Source organism: Cynara cardunculus (genome assembly GCF_001531365.2).
Source record: "Cynara cardunculus var. scolymus isolate 2C chromosome LG 1, CcrdV1, whole genome shotgun sequence".
NCBI lineage: Eukaryota > Viridiplantae > Streptophyta > Magnoliopsida > Asterales > Asteraceae > Cynara > Cynara cardunculus.
In genome coordinates, this window is record NC_037528.1 from 37679611 (window position 1) to 37697245 (window position 17635).

The 17635-nt window shown below is 36.6% G+C and overlaps 1 protein-coding gene and 1 non-coding gene across 2 annotated transcripts in view; one reads left to right on the plus strand and one right to left on the minus strand.

Moving 5' to 3' along the window:
* Window positions 1-14940: 14940 nt before the first annotated feature.
* Window positions 14941-15047, minus strand: LOC112503257. Its single transcript, XR_003067903.1, has one exon. It is a non-coding gene; the product is annotated as a small nucleolar RNA R71 (small nucleolar RNA).
* A 739-nt stretch (window positions 15048-15786) lies between these two features.
* The window catches only part of LOC112505642, a 3470-nt gene continuing 1621 nt past the window's right edge, over window positions 15787-17635 (plus strand). Inside the window, exons 1-2 of the mRNA XM_025109531.1 lie at window positions 15787-16221; window positions 16372-17257. Of these exons, the coding sequence (XP_024965299.1) occupies window positions 15787-16221; window positions 16372-17257 (1321 nt within the window). The remainder of the gene's footprint in view (window positions 16222-16371; window positions 17258-17635) is intronic.

Genomic DNA, 17635 nt, shown 5'->3' on the forward strand with positions numbered 1-17635 from the left:
AAACACTCACCTTTAAACATAAACTGAAAAACAAAGTTTGAATTCCCTTCTTCTTCCTTTTTCTGCCAAATCCGGATGATATAACAAAGAAAACTTTTCTAATGAAGCAAGTGTGAAAACCCTCTACATCCTTCCCTCTTACTATTTATAGTAAGAGGAGACACCATTATGGCGGCACACACACACACACAGCCGACGTACCTCTTCCCATAATTGTTTTTACTTCCAATAAAAACAATTATACATAGACACACATTCTTATATATGTATATATATATATATAATCCAAAAATCTTAACTCAAATCTCAAACCTGAATATTACAATATTCCCTTCTTAAAAGAATTTCGTCCCGGAATTCTATTTAAGCAAGAAGATAGGGATACTTCATCCGCATCTCTGATTCTGATTCCCAGGTGGCGTCTGGTCCCTTGTGATAATGCCACTGAACCTTTACTAACCCAACTTCTTTATTTCGTAATTTCCTCACCTTGTAGTCAGTAATCCGTTCAGGAGTTTCTTCATAGCATAACTTTTCATCTACCTTAATTTCAGGTAATGGTAYTGCCACATCTGGACTTATTAGACACTTCCTCAAATTCGACACATGAAACGTGTCATGAATCCCATTTAATTCCAAAGGAAGTTCTAATTTGTAAGCCACTTCCCCAACCCTTCCAATWATAGGGAATGGTCCAACATATCTTGGACTTAATTTTCCTCTTTTTCCAAAACGTACCATTCCTTTCCAAGGTGATACTTTTAACATCACTCTATCACCTTCTTGGAATTGAATCGGCTTCCGACGTTTATCTGCATAACTTCTTTGTCTATCTTGTGCCGCTTTCATTCGTTCTCGTACTACTCCAATTTTATCTGCAGTTTGCTGAACTAACTCAGGGCCCAGCTAACTGTTTTTCACTTATTTCATTCCAGCACAAAGGAGTTCGACATTTGCGTCCGTATAGTACCTCGAAAGGTGCTGCTTGAATACTTGAATGGTAGCTATTGTTGTACGCAAATTCCACCAAAGCCAAATGACTATCCCATGATCCTCCGAAATCAATGACACATGCTCTCATCATATCTTCTAAAGTTTGGATAGTTCGTTCACTTTGTCCATCAGTCTGAAGGTGATAAGTTGTACTTAACTTATTTTGCGAACCCATTTCTCTTTGGAAGCTCTTCCAAAACATAGAAGTGAATCGACTATCTCTATCAGAAACAATTGACAGAGGTACACCATGTCGTGTCACTACCTCATCAATGTATAATTTTGCCAATCTTTCCATTGGATAAGATTTCTTTATAGGTAAGAAGTGTACAGATTTGGATAACCGATCTACCATCACTCATATAACATCATAACCTTTTGATGTTTTTGGCAATTTGGTTATGAAATCCATAGTAATATGATCCCACTTCCACACTGGAATTTCTAAAGATTGCAACTTACCATAAGGGCGTTGATGTTCAATCTTTACCTGAATACATGTTAAGCATTGCTCAACATGCTTAGCTATATCCTTCTTCATACCTGGTCACCAATAGTGTTGCTTCAAATCCCGATACATTTTATTTGTATCTGGATGAATTGCAAAACGTGACTTATGAGCCTCATCTAAAATACGTTTTCTGAGATCGCCATAGCATGATACCCAAATTCTATTTTGGAATATCCAGAATTCTCTGTCATCTTTCACCAAATCAGATATTAATCCACCCAATCTTTCTTGTCTGATCTTATCCTCCTTTATTGCCTCATGTTGGAAATCTCGTAACTCTTMTTGAATACTGGGTAACAACTCAACTCGTAAAGCTATAGCTTTGATAGTTCCACTTTTCTCTTGTCGACTTAACGCATCGGCCACTACGTTTGCCTTTCCTGGATGATATAAAATTTCACAATCATAATCACTTACCAATTCCAACCATCTTCTCTGACGCATATTCAGATCTTTCTGATGGAACAGATGTTGCAAGCTCTTATGATCTGTGAAGATTTGACATTTCGTTCCATACAAATAATGCCTTCATATCTTCAAAGTAAACACTACTACCGCCAATTCCATATCGTGAGTAGGATACTGCCTTTCATGATCTTTTAACTGTCTAGAAGCATAAGCTATTACCTTTCCACGTTGCATTAGTACACAACCCAAACCCATATTTGACGCGTCACTATAAACTATCCATTCCATCTGGTAAAGATAGAATTGGTGCACTGCATAACTTATCCTTCAATATCTGAAAAGCCTGAGCTTGTGCTTCATCCCACTCATATTTCACATTCTTCTTAGTCAGCTTCGTTAATGGAGTAACTATACGAGAAAAATCTTGTATAAACTTACGATAATACCCAGCTAATCCAAGAAAGCTTCTGATTTCAGTTGGAGTCTTTGGGGCTTCCCATTTTTCAATGGCTTCAATCTTCAAAGGATCCACTTTGATGCCTTCTTTTGAGATAACATGCCCCAAAAACTGAACTTCTCGCAGCCAAAATTCACATTTTGACATCTTGGCATACAATTTCTCTTGTTTCAACAATTCCAGAAGTAATCTCAAATGATGTGCATGTTCTTCTTTCGACCGAGAATATATCAAAATATCATCAATGAAAAACAATCACAAATTTATCAAGATAGGGACGACACACCCTATTCATCATGTCCATAAAGGCTGCAGGCGCATTTGTGAGTCCAAATAGCATAACCAGGAATTCATAATGACCATAACATGTACGGAATGCCGTTTTCGACACATCTTCATTCCGAATTTTCAATTGATGATAACCGGACCGCAAATCAATCTTTGAAAAATAAGTAACCCCAACCAATTGATCAAACAAATCATCAATTCTTGGGAGAGGATACTTATTTTTGATTATCAGTTTATTCAGCTCCCGGTAATCAATGCACATTATCATTGATCCATCCTTCTTTTCACAAAAAGCACCGGCGCACCCCACGGGGAAGTACTTGGTCGGATAAAACCTTTATCCAACAATTCTGTCAATTGACACATTAACTCCTTTAATTCAGAAGGAACTAATCTATATGGTGCACGCACAACAGGTGTTGCTCCAGGAATTAATTCAATCTGAAATTCTATCATTCGGTCTGGAGGTAGACTTATCAAATCTTCTGGAAATACTTCAGGAAATTCCCTTACGACTGGGATATCCTCCATCTTTCCCTTCTCTTTTTTCATATCTGTAGCATATGCAAGAAAACTAACACATCCCTTCTATACATACTTCCTAGCCTTTAGAACTGAAATTAGGCTAGAGTAATGATCCCGTCGATCTCCATAAATCACAACTCTTCCTTTTTCAGGCAAGTCTATGTGAATCATCTTTTCATCACAGACTATGTTAGCTTGGTTTTTAGCTAACCAATCCATGCCTATAATTATATCAAATTCCCTTAAAGGCAAAGGAAATARYTGTATAGGCACCTCACACCCTTCTAYAYTTATRAAGCATTCATCTATCATTTCCTTAATTGAAACTTCACTATCRTTTGHTGTTTCCACAATTAGATCCTCACTCAACGCTTTAGATTYTAAATRTGCGCAGTTAACAAACGATGGTGACACAAAAGAACGATTTGCACCCGAATCAAATAAAACTTTGGCACATACTGAATTAACGAGGAATGTACCTGTTACCACTTCAGGGTGCTCTTCTGCCTCGCCTATCGTCATCTGAAAGGCTCTCCTTTTCGCAGACTCCCCATGTCTAATCTATCATCGACCACTTGGATTAACACGATTATCCATTTTTCCACGACCAGTTGGCACATAACCAGGTCCTCGGCCTCCAAAATATCCAGATCCCCTTCCTCCAACAAAACCAGACCCTCGACCCTTTACTTGCGAACAATCGGCATTTACATGTTGAGACGAAATACAAGTAAAACACCTCCGCGTCATTCGATAATCTCGAGCTATATGTCCTGGTTCCTGACATTTAAAACATACTCGAGATTCTATATTGCAATTTCCCTGATGTATTTTATGACATCGGGTACATGCTCTATCAGCAAATCTTGAGACTGGCCGATTTAAATTTTCCATAAACCTCGGTCTACAAAAATCAGTTACTGTAGCTTCCCCCTTTCTTTTCTCTCCAACCTTTTCTTGTGGTTGTCGGTTAATGTCTTGTTCTAGTATTTCAGCAGCATCAACTGCCGCTTGAAATGTTGTCGGATTCCTGGATATCACATATTTTTGAAGATTCGACTCCAACCCCCAGATATACTTTCTCACTTTACTGTTTTCAGATATAATATAGGCTTCAGCAAACCTAGATTGTTCCATGAAAACTTCTGTATACTGGCGGACTGACATGTTTCCTTGTTCAAGACGAAGGAAATCATCTTCTAACTTTCTTACTGCAGCTTCAGAACAATACTGCATTTTGAACTTAACCACAAATTCTTCCCACAACATGGTTTTCAGAATATTCGGATCTGAACTGGACAAAACTTCCTACCAGTACAAAGCACTTGATCTTAAACGAGATACATCAAACATGACTCTGTCCTCTTCTGCACTTTTACTGATTTGCAAACTCAGTTCTATTTCTTTAAGTCAACACATAGCTTTAACAAGATCACGCTCACCAGAAAACTTAGGAGGTTTACAAGCAAGAAACATTTTGATATCTCCTCCTTTTTGTACTGAGGACGAAGTAAGGGGTACAGATATACCAGTTACCGGTGTACTAGCTCCGGCTTCCTCCTGATAATCGGAATTTCTTACCACTTCTGGATTATTTTGGGCTGTACGCCCCAATAAATTTACTATACTTTCTTGGAAATTTCCTAACTCTGCTGCCAACATTTCCTGGGTAATATATCCGGGGTCAGAAACATTATGTCCACCCCTTGCTTTTCCTCTACCACTACCAGACATTGAACTTTCTTGGGCCGACAATTTCTGTTCCCCATGAGTTTCTTGTCTAGCACCTCTAATTCTTCCTCGACCCCTGCTACGACTTCACGTTTCTATCGTCATCACATTCTCCGGGTCCTCTTCTTGTGTTACGTTTCTTCTTCCCCGACCTCTTMYATAACCAGTAGAGGTCCTTTCTGATTGATTGGGATTATCTGCCATTTCTCAATGTATAACTCTTTCTGTCATAATTAAATACACATGATTATTCTCATAATCAAAACATAATAACACATTTATCCTCAAGTCTATCCATAACTCAGATTATATCAATCATATATAATCTATCTTTCTCATAATAGGTTCAACTATAACATATTCCCCATGTTCATAGTCCCAGTGAAACCTATTATCATAACTTTCACACCTCTAGTTTAAGTCTAAGTATTTCGCAAATACCCAGATCCCTTAAACTAAGGCTCTGATACCAACTGAAACACCCCACAATTTCCATATACAGATAATCCACATACATATTCTCATAATACTAAAAATAGTATTGTTACAAAACACGGACTAACAAATACTTTCTTTAATACATTTATGAGTAAACAAATGTCATCAACATTAAACTTTTCCCTTTCCTTTATCCTGAGAGGTATGATGACCTGCAAAACCGGTTAGTCCAACAACTGAGCGTTAGACCCAAAAGATCTAGTGAGTGTATATAACTCATACCAACAACATACTTTCTTAACTAGAAGTTTAGAATCAAACCTGTTTATCACAAACATTTTATCAATATCTATCACATATCTTTTTATCTCCCTCGCGGTTACACCGCCATTTCATCTCTCTCGCGGTTACACCGCCATTTCATCTCTCTCGCGGAATGTAACTTTAATCAATTTTAGCCGGATAAGGGATCCGGTCATCACTGTCCGGATATCAAGTCCGGACAAAGACTCAGAACAAAACGTGATAATCCGGACACGGCTTGAGCGATTTATCTCTAAACCGAACAACACTTGAGTGGTTTAAGAATAAACCGATCAACACTTGGGCGGTTTAAGGAGATATCCGGACAACACTTGAGCGGTTTAAGAATAAACCGGTCAACACTTGGGTGGTTTAAGGAGATATCCGGACAATATATGAAACATAATAAACCGTTTCAAACAATTACAATTGTTATACCACAATTGATACATCAAAGCATAAAACACTCACCTTTAAACAGAAACTGAAAAACAAAGTTTGAATTCCCTTCTTCTTCTTTTTTTTGCCAAATCCGGATGATATAACAAATAAAACTTTTCTAATGAAGCAAGTGTGAAAACCCTCTACATCCTTCCCTCTTACTATTTATAGTAAGAGGAGACACCATTATGGCGGCACAAACACACACACAGCCGACTTACCTCTTCCCATAATTGTTTTTACTTCCAATAAAAACAATTATACATACACACACATTCTTATATATATATATATATAATATATATAATCCAAAAATCTTAACTCAAATCTCAAACCTGAATATTACACATGCACTTGTACTACATAACATCTAACTTCAAAACACATCCATAGACTGATTTTCACATAGTTATGCATACTAGGAAACAAATCATATTTCCCCTTTTCCTTTACTATCATTATAATCTGCAATTCTTGCAACACATATTTGAAACACAAAATAAGGGTTAGACCTGAAGGTTTAATGAGATCATCTTTTTCCATGTAATTACAGGGTGAAAATCACCAAAACATCATTTAAGTAAATCAGTTCACATATTGAAATGTAAATCCTTAATCTATTTATGTCCATCGGTCCTCTGGTCCTTATGACCAGAGACTTTGAAAATATTTTCATAAATCAACAGGACCAGAGCTCCTTTGGTACCTCTACCAGAGCTTTTGATTATACTAATCAGAGCTTCTTACTCAAGTAAATATTCATAATATCTCATAGACTAACACTATAGATAGTTAGAAAAGTTTTCCCAAGTAAAATAGCATATATTAAAATGTTTTTGTATGACCAGAGCTCTGGTCCTACTAGCCAGAGCTTCTGGCTCAATACCTAAGACCAATTAGAGGCCTTCTGTCCAATGTGCAGGCCAACCAGAGCCCCTCTGGTCTGTCTTTTCTTGTAAGAACAAATTCTAAGTTAAAATGAGTATAATCTTTTGAACATCTTTTAAAGTATAACTTTGACACAGAGCCTCTGATTTAAATAAACGCTTTGTAAAAGACTTGTATCGATATTAAACTATCATCTAGAACCCTCTGGTTCTATTGTGAGGATCAACCAAAGCCCTTCTGGTTTTTTTCAAGGAACAACCAGAGCCTCTCTGGTTCCTCATAAACCTAACACTTTTCCAAAACAAAGTTTATCCAAAACCATTGGCCATAAGTCAAGTTTTTCCTTTTTCAATAACATCAATACTATTATTTCTAATAAGAGCAACATCTCTGAGTCCTCAAATCACAAAGAAGTAAGAACTCAAATCTATTGCAATATTAAGAGATATAATAGCAAGAGCTATAATAATTCATGCATACAAATGCCACCCTTATATCCAAAGGTACACCTCTTCTTGATATGCCACCCTTATAACCGAATGTACACCTCTCCTTGATATGCCACCCTTATCCCATGGTACACCTCTCCTTGATATGCCACATTTATTTCCTCATCAAAATCTATGGATTAGTTCCAAACGAAGATAGACCAAAGTCACAACCGTCTTGATGAAACAACCTCCATAGTTTTATCCATAAAATCTATAGATTAATTCCAAACGAAGATAGACCGAAGTCATAACCGTCTTGAAGGAATATCCTCTATAGTTTTAACCAATAATGGATTCAAAACAGTTTTACCTTACTTTGAAACTCAAGAACAACCAGTTCTTTCAATATCATTTCCAAACTCGAAATTTATTTTAAATCCTTAAAATAGGATGTCAACCACAACTGTTTTAAAGAAGCAAAGTCTGCTTTATTTTTTCAAAACAGTTGTCTTAACCAGATTCTTTCAAACGCATCTCGAACTGTTAGAAAACAGTAATTACCATTCTTCTTCAAAGAATCAATTCATTAACAACCTAGTGGTTCAAATAATAACATTTAAAATGATTTGGTAACAAAACTCAACTTAATAAGCACAAATTTAAAGATTTATCACACAACAACTTCTTCAAATGTTCACAGAATCTTCAAATCACTTTTATGCAAAATTTCAATGAAAAACAGCTTCACCGCCTCACACACTTTTCTCTTCCCAAAAATCTCTCCAACAAAAGTAAGATAAGATTATCCTTATTATATATATATATATATATATATATATATTAACTAGGGTGGTGTGTGTTTTATCATTATAAAATTCTGCGGTGGCTTTTTATTATATTTAAATCTCTCTTTCTTCACCATGAAGATTGCATAACTTTATATTTTAATAATAGTTTTCACACAATTATATTATCACATATGCACCTTCACATATTTTATTATTTTTCCGAATATGCATAATATCACATTTCTGCACGTATGCACATAATCCATGCATTTATTTAAATCACATGCATGCCAACACGTATTTCATAAAATAATCACATAAAAGTTACCTCAATCGATATTGTCTGAAATTCAGGTCATCACATCAGATGATATATTTATACGATAAAACCATTTTATATTGTTGTATTTCATCTAGTATAAAAGAACTTACCATTTTAATGTTAATTTCAATTATTCATTTTGATGCAAAACTTTCAAAAATGCCATCCACCTTCATGATAAAATAATCAATTTGATGGTGGCTACAACAAAACTAATTATTAAAGATATCGATAATTTTTTAGATACCCTTATTCATATTTGTATGAGAAACCTAATCTATTTGATTATATATTTTGGTTAATATATCTTCAAAATCTTGAGTTTGGTGTCTGAAATATGACATCTCAAACATTTAAATACCTTTTTTACCTATTTAAAATAAGGTTTTTACTTTTTAAGTTTGTGTATTGATTGTAAAATTACAATCGTATATGCAACTGATTACTTTTTAAGTTTGTGTATTGATTGAAAAATTATAATTGTATATGCAACTGATTACAAATATTTTACAATTCACTTCATAAAAAATTAGAGACATGAAATCCTTTTGCTTAGTTGTCATTTAAAATCAAATAAAAATGCTACACAAAATGTCATGCAAATTATTAAATAAAAGATGTACTTACATTTTAAAGCTTTGAAAGAAAGTTTCTCAAAATAAGAAGTGCAACAAGTCACATCTATAATTTAACCTTTTTTTTATAGAGGGAGCGAGACCCCTCTAATCAAGAAAAAACATTAAAAGCAAGCCAAATACGTGCTCGGGTGGGGAGAACCACATCCACCAGAATAACCAAGGCTCCTCGAGGGGAAAGAGAGGAAGGGAAGAGGGGGGAGAAGAGAGATAGAGAGAGAGAGAGAGAACCAACCACAAGAGAAGGGCCCAATGTTGGTCCCGTTAGGGTCTACAAGATGTGTATAACAGTTTGTAGAAAGGGGGGATGAATACAAACATAGTATTTTCAAATTTAAAATATATATTGATAAGAGAATATCAAAACAGATTTTACAAGATTATTTGCGGAAAGATAAGGTAAGAAAACTTATCTAAACAATCTTAAGTTTACACACTAAATCTTAGCAAATAAGAAAAGATTTGCTGTTTAAAGAAATAGAAGAAAGTAAGTTCTTTCTGAGAATGAACTTGTTTAGAATGCAATCAAAGGGATTCTAACTTGCTCTTGAAGATGAGCGTATTTGTTCTTAGATATGTGTTCTTTTACTTTAGCGCAAGGATGCTCAGAGTAAGGTTTAGGTTAAGAGTGTTATCTTTGCATGGAGATGGAACACATCTATTTATACCCATTGCATTAAATGCACATTCAATGCAACATGGTAGGGTTAGAACGTGTGTCAAGCCTTAAAGGAAAGGTTTGTCCTTTGCTACAGTGAATAGTACAAAAGCCTATTCATGAGCAGACATCCTTTCACAAAGTTGGTGGGTAATAGAGTCAACTAGTAGGCTCCGTACCGTACTAACATTTAGAAAGGGATGGGTTGGTCCTTTGTGAAATGTCCAAATTCTCATACAAAATAATTATGATCTTCAAGAACGAGATGAATAAGATGAATAGARAGAGTAGATCACCAAATGTCTTTGATTGCTTGAGAGAGAATTACAATGCTAATTCAGATTACAGAAATTGCTAATGACTTGCTTATGACGATTACAAAGTAAACTCCTATTTATACTAAGGAAGGAATAAAGCTAAACTATTACAAAGCATGTAAAATATGGAGAACTTGAATACAACAATAACGCGCATACTCGAACCCAACATTCTCCCCCTTTGGATTCAAGTTCGAACTCTTGTAAATTTTTTCTTTCTAAGTCCGAGGAGTTTCTCCAACCTCTTTAGAGCATTCCGGTATTGACTCTTTTCCTCGAGCAGATTTACGGCATTGATGAACAAATATCTTTCTTTAGAGTTCATTCTCTCCGACTCCGTAGCCCTGTCATTGTTCACCCTCTTCAAGTCAAGTGCCCGTCTCACCAGTCTTATTGTACCATCTGAAAACTTGTTTAGCTCGCTAAATCTCATAAATTTCTTCACTTGATGCTCAGCAAAGTATATGACTCCGAACTCTGGATTTTCGAGAATCATGTAACTAGATAAGCATCAATATCTTCCAAGTCTTGATTAGGTCTCTTCAGATTGATGATTCTTTGATTATCTTCAAGACCCATCTGAACATCTATAACCATAGCCAACTTTACATGACACCGCATATACCTTTTAATTATATCAAGAGCAACCAGAGCTCCATCTTTCCTATTGGTCATGTTTCGGATCTCACAGTACATATACTCCAAGTCTTCCAAATATAAGTTTGGGAAATCAGCTTCACTAAACCTCCAAATTTGCCCATCTTGTCTAGTCACAGTGAAGACTGGATACCAGACTCTCAGAAGTCTTTGAGCATCGATCTGTTTGATTATGACAACCTGATGTTTGGTATGAACTTAACTAACAGGCAGACATTTGGCTTTCAGAAAGTGCTTGTACTCCAAGCGATAATCTTTGGTTTCCCGGTGGATACCAAGGATTTTATCACCACTCAAAGCCTTACGATGTCTTAGGAAGATTCCAAAGTAGATATCTTCAAGGTACGGCTCTCGGATCCTTTCCCTATCATACCCTGGAAAATTTGCTCGAATGACGAATGGCACATGATTCCTCATGAATATCTCTGTAGGATCAAAAGGCTTTCTAGGAGCAGGAATGTCAGATGCATCAGCTACAGCTGTAGTGGAGGATTCTGGCACTATTTGACGGTCACCCTGAATTGGGAAAACTGGATCTTCCTCATTGATGTCTGCTTCAAAGTCAAAGTATAGCCCAGTTGACTCGTCAATATTCTCGATATCCTCTCCAAAATCTTGCTCTCCACCCAGCACAATAGAAAACACGTCATTGAAACCAACATTGGCAGACAAGTCCAATAACAACCTTGTCCCTACTGTGGAGTCCGCCGGATTTTCAACCATTGGCTCGATCATAGGACTTGTCTCCATTTCTCCTTCATCTTCTACAATAATAGCCTCGATGATTCTTTCCCGTGTAGACTCCGGGGCAGAAACTTCAGCATTCACATCTTGAGCAGCTGGCTCACTTTCAACCCTTGTAGCTTGTTCAAACGTCTCAGCCACCCTCTGTCTCTTCCTCTCCCCCTCATGATGATCTGGATCATCCAGATCATCATGCCTTCTTTTGTGAGAGGTGGCCTCAGATCTGCACGTCTCTTCTAGAGTAGACACCCGTTCAAAGAGGGCATCCATTAAACTTTTAAGATCTTGGGTTTTGGATGTGATTAACTTGCTAACTTTTGAGAAGCTAGAAGCAACCACATCTTGAAAGGCGAAAAACTCTGAGGCTCTAACGGGAGGGTTATCATCAAGTTGTTGTCTTAAGAGCCCAACCAAGTCTACATCTTCAGCATCAGGATTTTGTGATGCCATCAATTTTGTGTACAACAGCGATTTGAGTTCATCCATCGTTTGCTTTTGTACCCTCGGAGGCTCAGATAGGCGGTGGTGATGGCGCAGATGGTTGCTCTTCCTTAACTTGTTCCTTCCTCTTCAAAAGTCTTTTCAGACTTGCAATCTGTGCATCCATGTTTTCTTGAACAGCCTTTAGGGCGCCGTCCAGATACTCTCGTGACACAAATTCTGATAAGCTAACACCTGGGTCACTTAGATTACCAATTGAAACAACAGTTGAATAAACTGTTGTGCCTACGTTCAGTGTTGGAATATTGATAGCACTGTGATAAGTGTTAATTTATTAACGTTATTACATCATTTTCTTAATCATTTTTCTTTGTTTTATTTGCCCATTAGTGTCCTAGTTGAGTCTTTTTATGTCATTTTCATATATTATTGATAATATATCATATCTAATGTTAATTCCCTATTTATGCAGGTTTTTGATGATTTTTGGGCAAATCCTGCAGCAGTCCTGTGGACCAAGTGTGGCAGAATCCTGTAGTACCTGTTCGTGAGCTACACTTTTGCGTGGGCCGAGAATTCTTAGGCTGCTCCATAGTGGATGCGTGGTCAACGACCTTGGGCCCGGTCAAAGCTCATTTTTGAATTGCCTTTTGTCTTATTAGGTGGCTCCCATTGTACAAACTCCCTTAGCCTATAAATAGAGGCTTAAGGCATGGTTTTTAATACACTTTTTCATGCTTTCTACAATTTAACACTTATGACCTTTGTGTTAATTGCTCTCTAGAATATTGCTTTTGGTTTTATACTTTCGGTTTTCTTGTTTCCAATCAAGAACCGATTTTTGTGAAGTGAAGTTGTGATTACATTTTCAAGTTTAATACAAGTACTCGTATTTAATCTTCATCTCAATTCTGTTTTTATTTCCAAGTTACGTTACGTTTTCTGACTTTTGTTACGAGTTACGAGTTACGAGCTTTACATTGGATCTCATCCTTTGTGGCTCACGACTAGTTTACGTAGACTAAATAATCTGTTTTTAAGAGTTTGCAAGTAACCTTTTCGGTCTTTGTAACGAAACTTGTGTTGCAAGTTTTGTTACTTGTCTTCCAATTTTTCTTCAAAGTCAAACTCTTCTTTCAAGATTTTCATTAGTCATTTCTCCATCTCATCAAGTACTTGTCATACATCATGTCTTAGATTAATATTAATTAATAATATTTAGTTATTGATAATTTAATTTCAGTCCTTTACATTTCAGTCTTTATATTTCAGTTCTTTACATTTCAGTCTTTATATTTCAGTCCTTTACATTTCAGTCTTTACTTTACTACAATTTACATTTATGTCATTTATATTTCTGTCATTTAATTTCTAGCAATTTTACTTTCAGTCATTTAATTTCCAGTACTTTAAATTCCAGTATTTCCATTTCTTGTAATTTACTTTCTGCAATTTACTTTCTATAATTTACTTTTTCGTATCAGTTATTTATTTTTCAGTCCTTACATCCTTCGAGAGAAGAAACCGAGCGATGATGGGCTAACACCTTAGCTTGGGGTGTAACGGGAAATTAAGACCAAAGCCGATGTGAAAGTACAAAGGTGTCTTATTAGCATTATCGTCTACTATTTATTTCAGGTGCTTAATATTTTATTTGATGATTACATTAAAATTAATTGACAACTAATTTTGTGTATAAAAATGTATTGACTTTGAAAACCTGAGGTAATAGGAGAAGCCTATAAATAGCTTTAGTGTCTAACAAATGCTATACTCMTACGGTGTAGGATGGTAACACTGTGTTGTGCTAGGATTCACGACGTCTAACATAAATGATATCGTATCGATAGCACGTTGACCGGTGTGTGCTCTTGGGAGGCCGTCTGACCCGATAGTTGATACTGTCATAGTTATATAAAATCATTTATTGATTTTAGATAATTGTGACAGGAATGCTATGTCACATTTTTGCTGAATCATTTGTTTAAATGTCTTAATCAACTGTTGCACCCTGTGCTTCTTTTTAAGATTGATATTTTCCTTAGTTGTTAATCAAACCACCCAATTTTAGATAAATCAAATCCCTCGTTTCGCCATCTGAAACTAGTTTTTATAAACTGGACTTTTGAAATAGCTTTACAAGCTATCTCTGTGGGAACGATATCTGGTACTTATACCATTATTATTTGTTACGAGACGACAGTAGTTCAGGGTGTATACTTGCGCCGAGTTCTATTTTTGTGTTGAAATCTAAGGTTGAATAAACCGACGAGCAAGTTTTTGGCGCCGCTGCAGGGGATGGCACGCTGAAGTTTTTCTTTTTAAAGTAAAATTTACAAAAGTTAGTTTTTCTACCATCTTTTTGTGAACGCACCGTGTATGCCAAGACTGTCGCACGGTGAATTTTTTCCACTTGATCCGGATATTGAACAAACTTTCAGACAACGAAGAAGAGTGCAAAGAGCTCTTTGAGCTTTAAACTCCGAAACGATGGCTGAAAATGTGATTATTGATGGAGAAGGTATAATTAGAAATGAACCAAATATTCCACATGAGGATGAGGCTCAAAACATCTTTCGTCTTGCAAATGCTAAAAATGGTGGCATTATGGCATATGCTATTCCTAATTTAACTCAACTGCATACAGGGATACGTAAGCCTACCATTGGTGCCACCCATTTTTCACTTAAACCACTGATGTTTCAAATGCTTCAAACAAACGGCCAGTACGCTGGTTTATCTTCTGAAGACCCTCATTCTCATCTGCGTTCTTTTATGGAAATCATAGACTCTTTTCTCATCCCTGATGTTTCAGACAATGCTCTGAGACTAAAACTTTTTCCATTTTCACTAAGGGATCGAGCAAGAGCATGGTACAATTATTTGCAACCAGACTCTGTGACTACATGAAATGAAATGGCAGAGAAGTTTTTGAAAAAATATTTTCCACCCACGAGGAATGCCACATCCAGGAATGAAATTTGTACTTTTAGAAAACTGGATGATGAAGCAGTTCCTGATGCATGGGAAAGGTATAAAGAGCTGCTGAAAAAATGCCCTCACCATGGCATTCCATACTGTATACAGCTAGACACATTTTACAACGGTTTAAATGTCGTTGCTAGACAAATGCTCGATGCTACTGCAGACGGAGTTTTCACAGCTTGTACCTATAATGAAGGTTTTGACATACTAGAAAAGATTTCTAATAATAACGGAAAATGGTCTGACCCACGTGCAATGCCACTAAAGAAAACAGCCGGAATAAATGAGGTAGATGCTGTCTCGGCATTAACAGCTCAGATCACTAAGCTAATTTCAAATTTAACATCTAGCCCGCATGTGCAATCTGATGCTAAAACCTTTAATTCCAATGTTCAATCAGTACAATGCGTGTATTGTGGTGAAGGTCACTCTTTTGAGCATTGTTCTGGAAATCCTGAGCATGTAAATTATGTCAACAAGACTGGACCATTTTCACGGACTTATAATCCGGGATGGCTAAATCATCCAAATTTTTCGTGACATAGTCCAGCTCTTAACCCACCAATGCAAAAGCCGCAAGGACAGTCCAATTTTCAATCGCAAGGACAGTCCAATTTTCAACAACAAGGCCAATCTAATTTTCACTCGCAAGCGTATCAAGGCAATCATAATAATCAACATGCTAATTTTCAGAATCATCAGTCTTCTTTCCAAAGCAAGCCCAAACAGCAAGCTGAGTCATCTACTTCTTTGGAAGCAATGATGAAGGGTTTTATAACCCAAACTCAAGCTTCAATGAAAAATATCGAAACTCAAATGGGACAAATGGCTTTGGAGATTAGAAAAAGACCAGTAGGTTCTCTACCTAGTGACACAGAGATACCTCAGAGGGAAGGGAAAGAGCATGTTATGGTTGTTACGTTAAGGAGTGGAAAGAGTTATTTAGAAAATACCCAAAAAGAACCAACCAAAGCAGAGATTGAAAAGAAAAGTGTAGAACAAGATTATGTTACCTCTGTACCAGATTTTGTGACTACCATTCCTGTGAGTACTAGTGAGYCTCAACCCATAGTCAGGCCCATAGATAGTACGACCATTCCTGAAAGATCAGATTTTCCACTGTTATTTCCTGATGAACCCAAGACAACTCAGACTCCCAAAGAAAGTGTTGCCTTGGATGTGTCACAATCTGGTGACAGTCCCGCAATAAAAGACCAGACCAGTCCTATAATCCCTGATAGAACTGAATCAGAACCAATTGTGAGACCAGTTTTGAAACCCATTCTAGCACCAACTCTTCAAAAGACTACGTCTCCTATTCAAGTCACTCCTTATATTCCTTATCCCCAAAGATTAAGGAATCAAAAGGAAGAATTACAATTTAAAAAGTTTCTTGATGTTTTTAAACAGTTGCACATAAACATGCCCTTGGTTGAAGCAATTGAGCAGATGCCAAGTTCTGCAAAGTTTTTAAAAGACATTTTAAGTAAAAAGAAAAAGCTGACTGAATATGAGACGGTAGTTTTGACTGAGGGTTGCAGTGCTTTGTTGTCCATTAAAATTCCTCCTAAGATGAAAGATCCTGGAAGTTTTACAATCCCTTGTTCAATTGGAGGAAAAGAGATAGGAAAAGCTCTATGTGACTTAGGTGCTAGCATAAACCTGATGCCTTTATCTGTCTTCAATACTCTAGGCATAAGTGAAGCTAGACCTATAATTGTAACTCTTCAGTTAGCTGATAAGTCCATAGCCTATCCCAGAGGAAAGATTGAGGATGTCCTAGTTCAGGTTGATAAGTTTATTTTCCCAGCTGATTTTATCATTCTAAACTTTGAAGCCGACAAAGACATTCCCATCATTTTAGGGAGACCTTTCCTAGCTACTGGAAGAACCTCGATAGATGAACAGAAGAGAGAATTAACCATGAGAGTCCAAGACCAACAAGTGACTTTTAATATTTTTAATTCCCTTAGGTACCCGGAGGAAAGAGAAGAGTGTTCTGCTTTGAGTTTGATAGAAACCTGGTGTCAAGAGAAAAGTTTGGGGGAAATCTTAGGTTTATCTGAGACTGATAGTGATGAAGAGGAAGATTTTGAGGAAATAGAAACACCACAAGAATCTGCTGCTTTTGAAGTTTTAGAAACTAAGGATAGGAAGATTCTTGTTCCTTCCTTAGATGTTGCCCCAGATTTAGAGTTAAAACAACTTCCCTCACATCTGAAGTATGCCTTTTTAGGAGATTCAGGGAAGTTGCCAGTCATTATTTCATCATCATTAGAGCTGACCAAGAAGAAAAGTTGGTTGACATGTTGAAACTTCATACCAAGGCCATAAGATGGACAATTGCTGACCTCAAAGGGATAAGTCCCACCATTTGTCAACATAAAATTATTTTGGAAGACAAAAGTTTCACCTCCGTTGAGCCTCAAAGAAGGCTCAATCCTGTCATGAAGGAGGTTTTCAAAAAAGAGATTTTAAAATGGCTTGACGCTGACATAATTTATCCTATTGCTAGTAGTACCTGTGTCAGTTCTGTGCAATGTCTGCCCAAAAAGGGTGAAGTCACTGTTGTACCAAATGAGAAGAATGAGCTTATACCTACTAAAACAGTAATTGGTTGGAGGATATGTATGGACTATAGAAGGCTTAATAAAGCCACTCAAAAAGACCATTT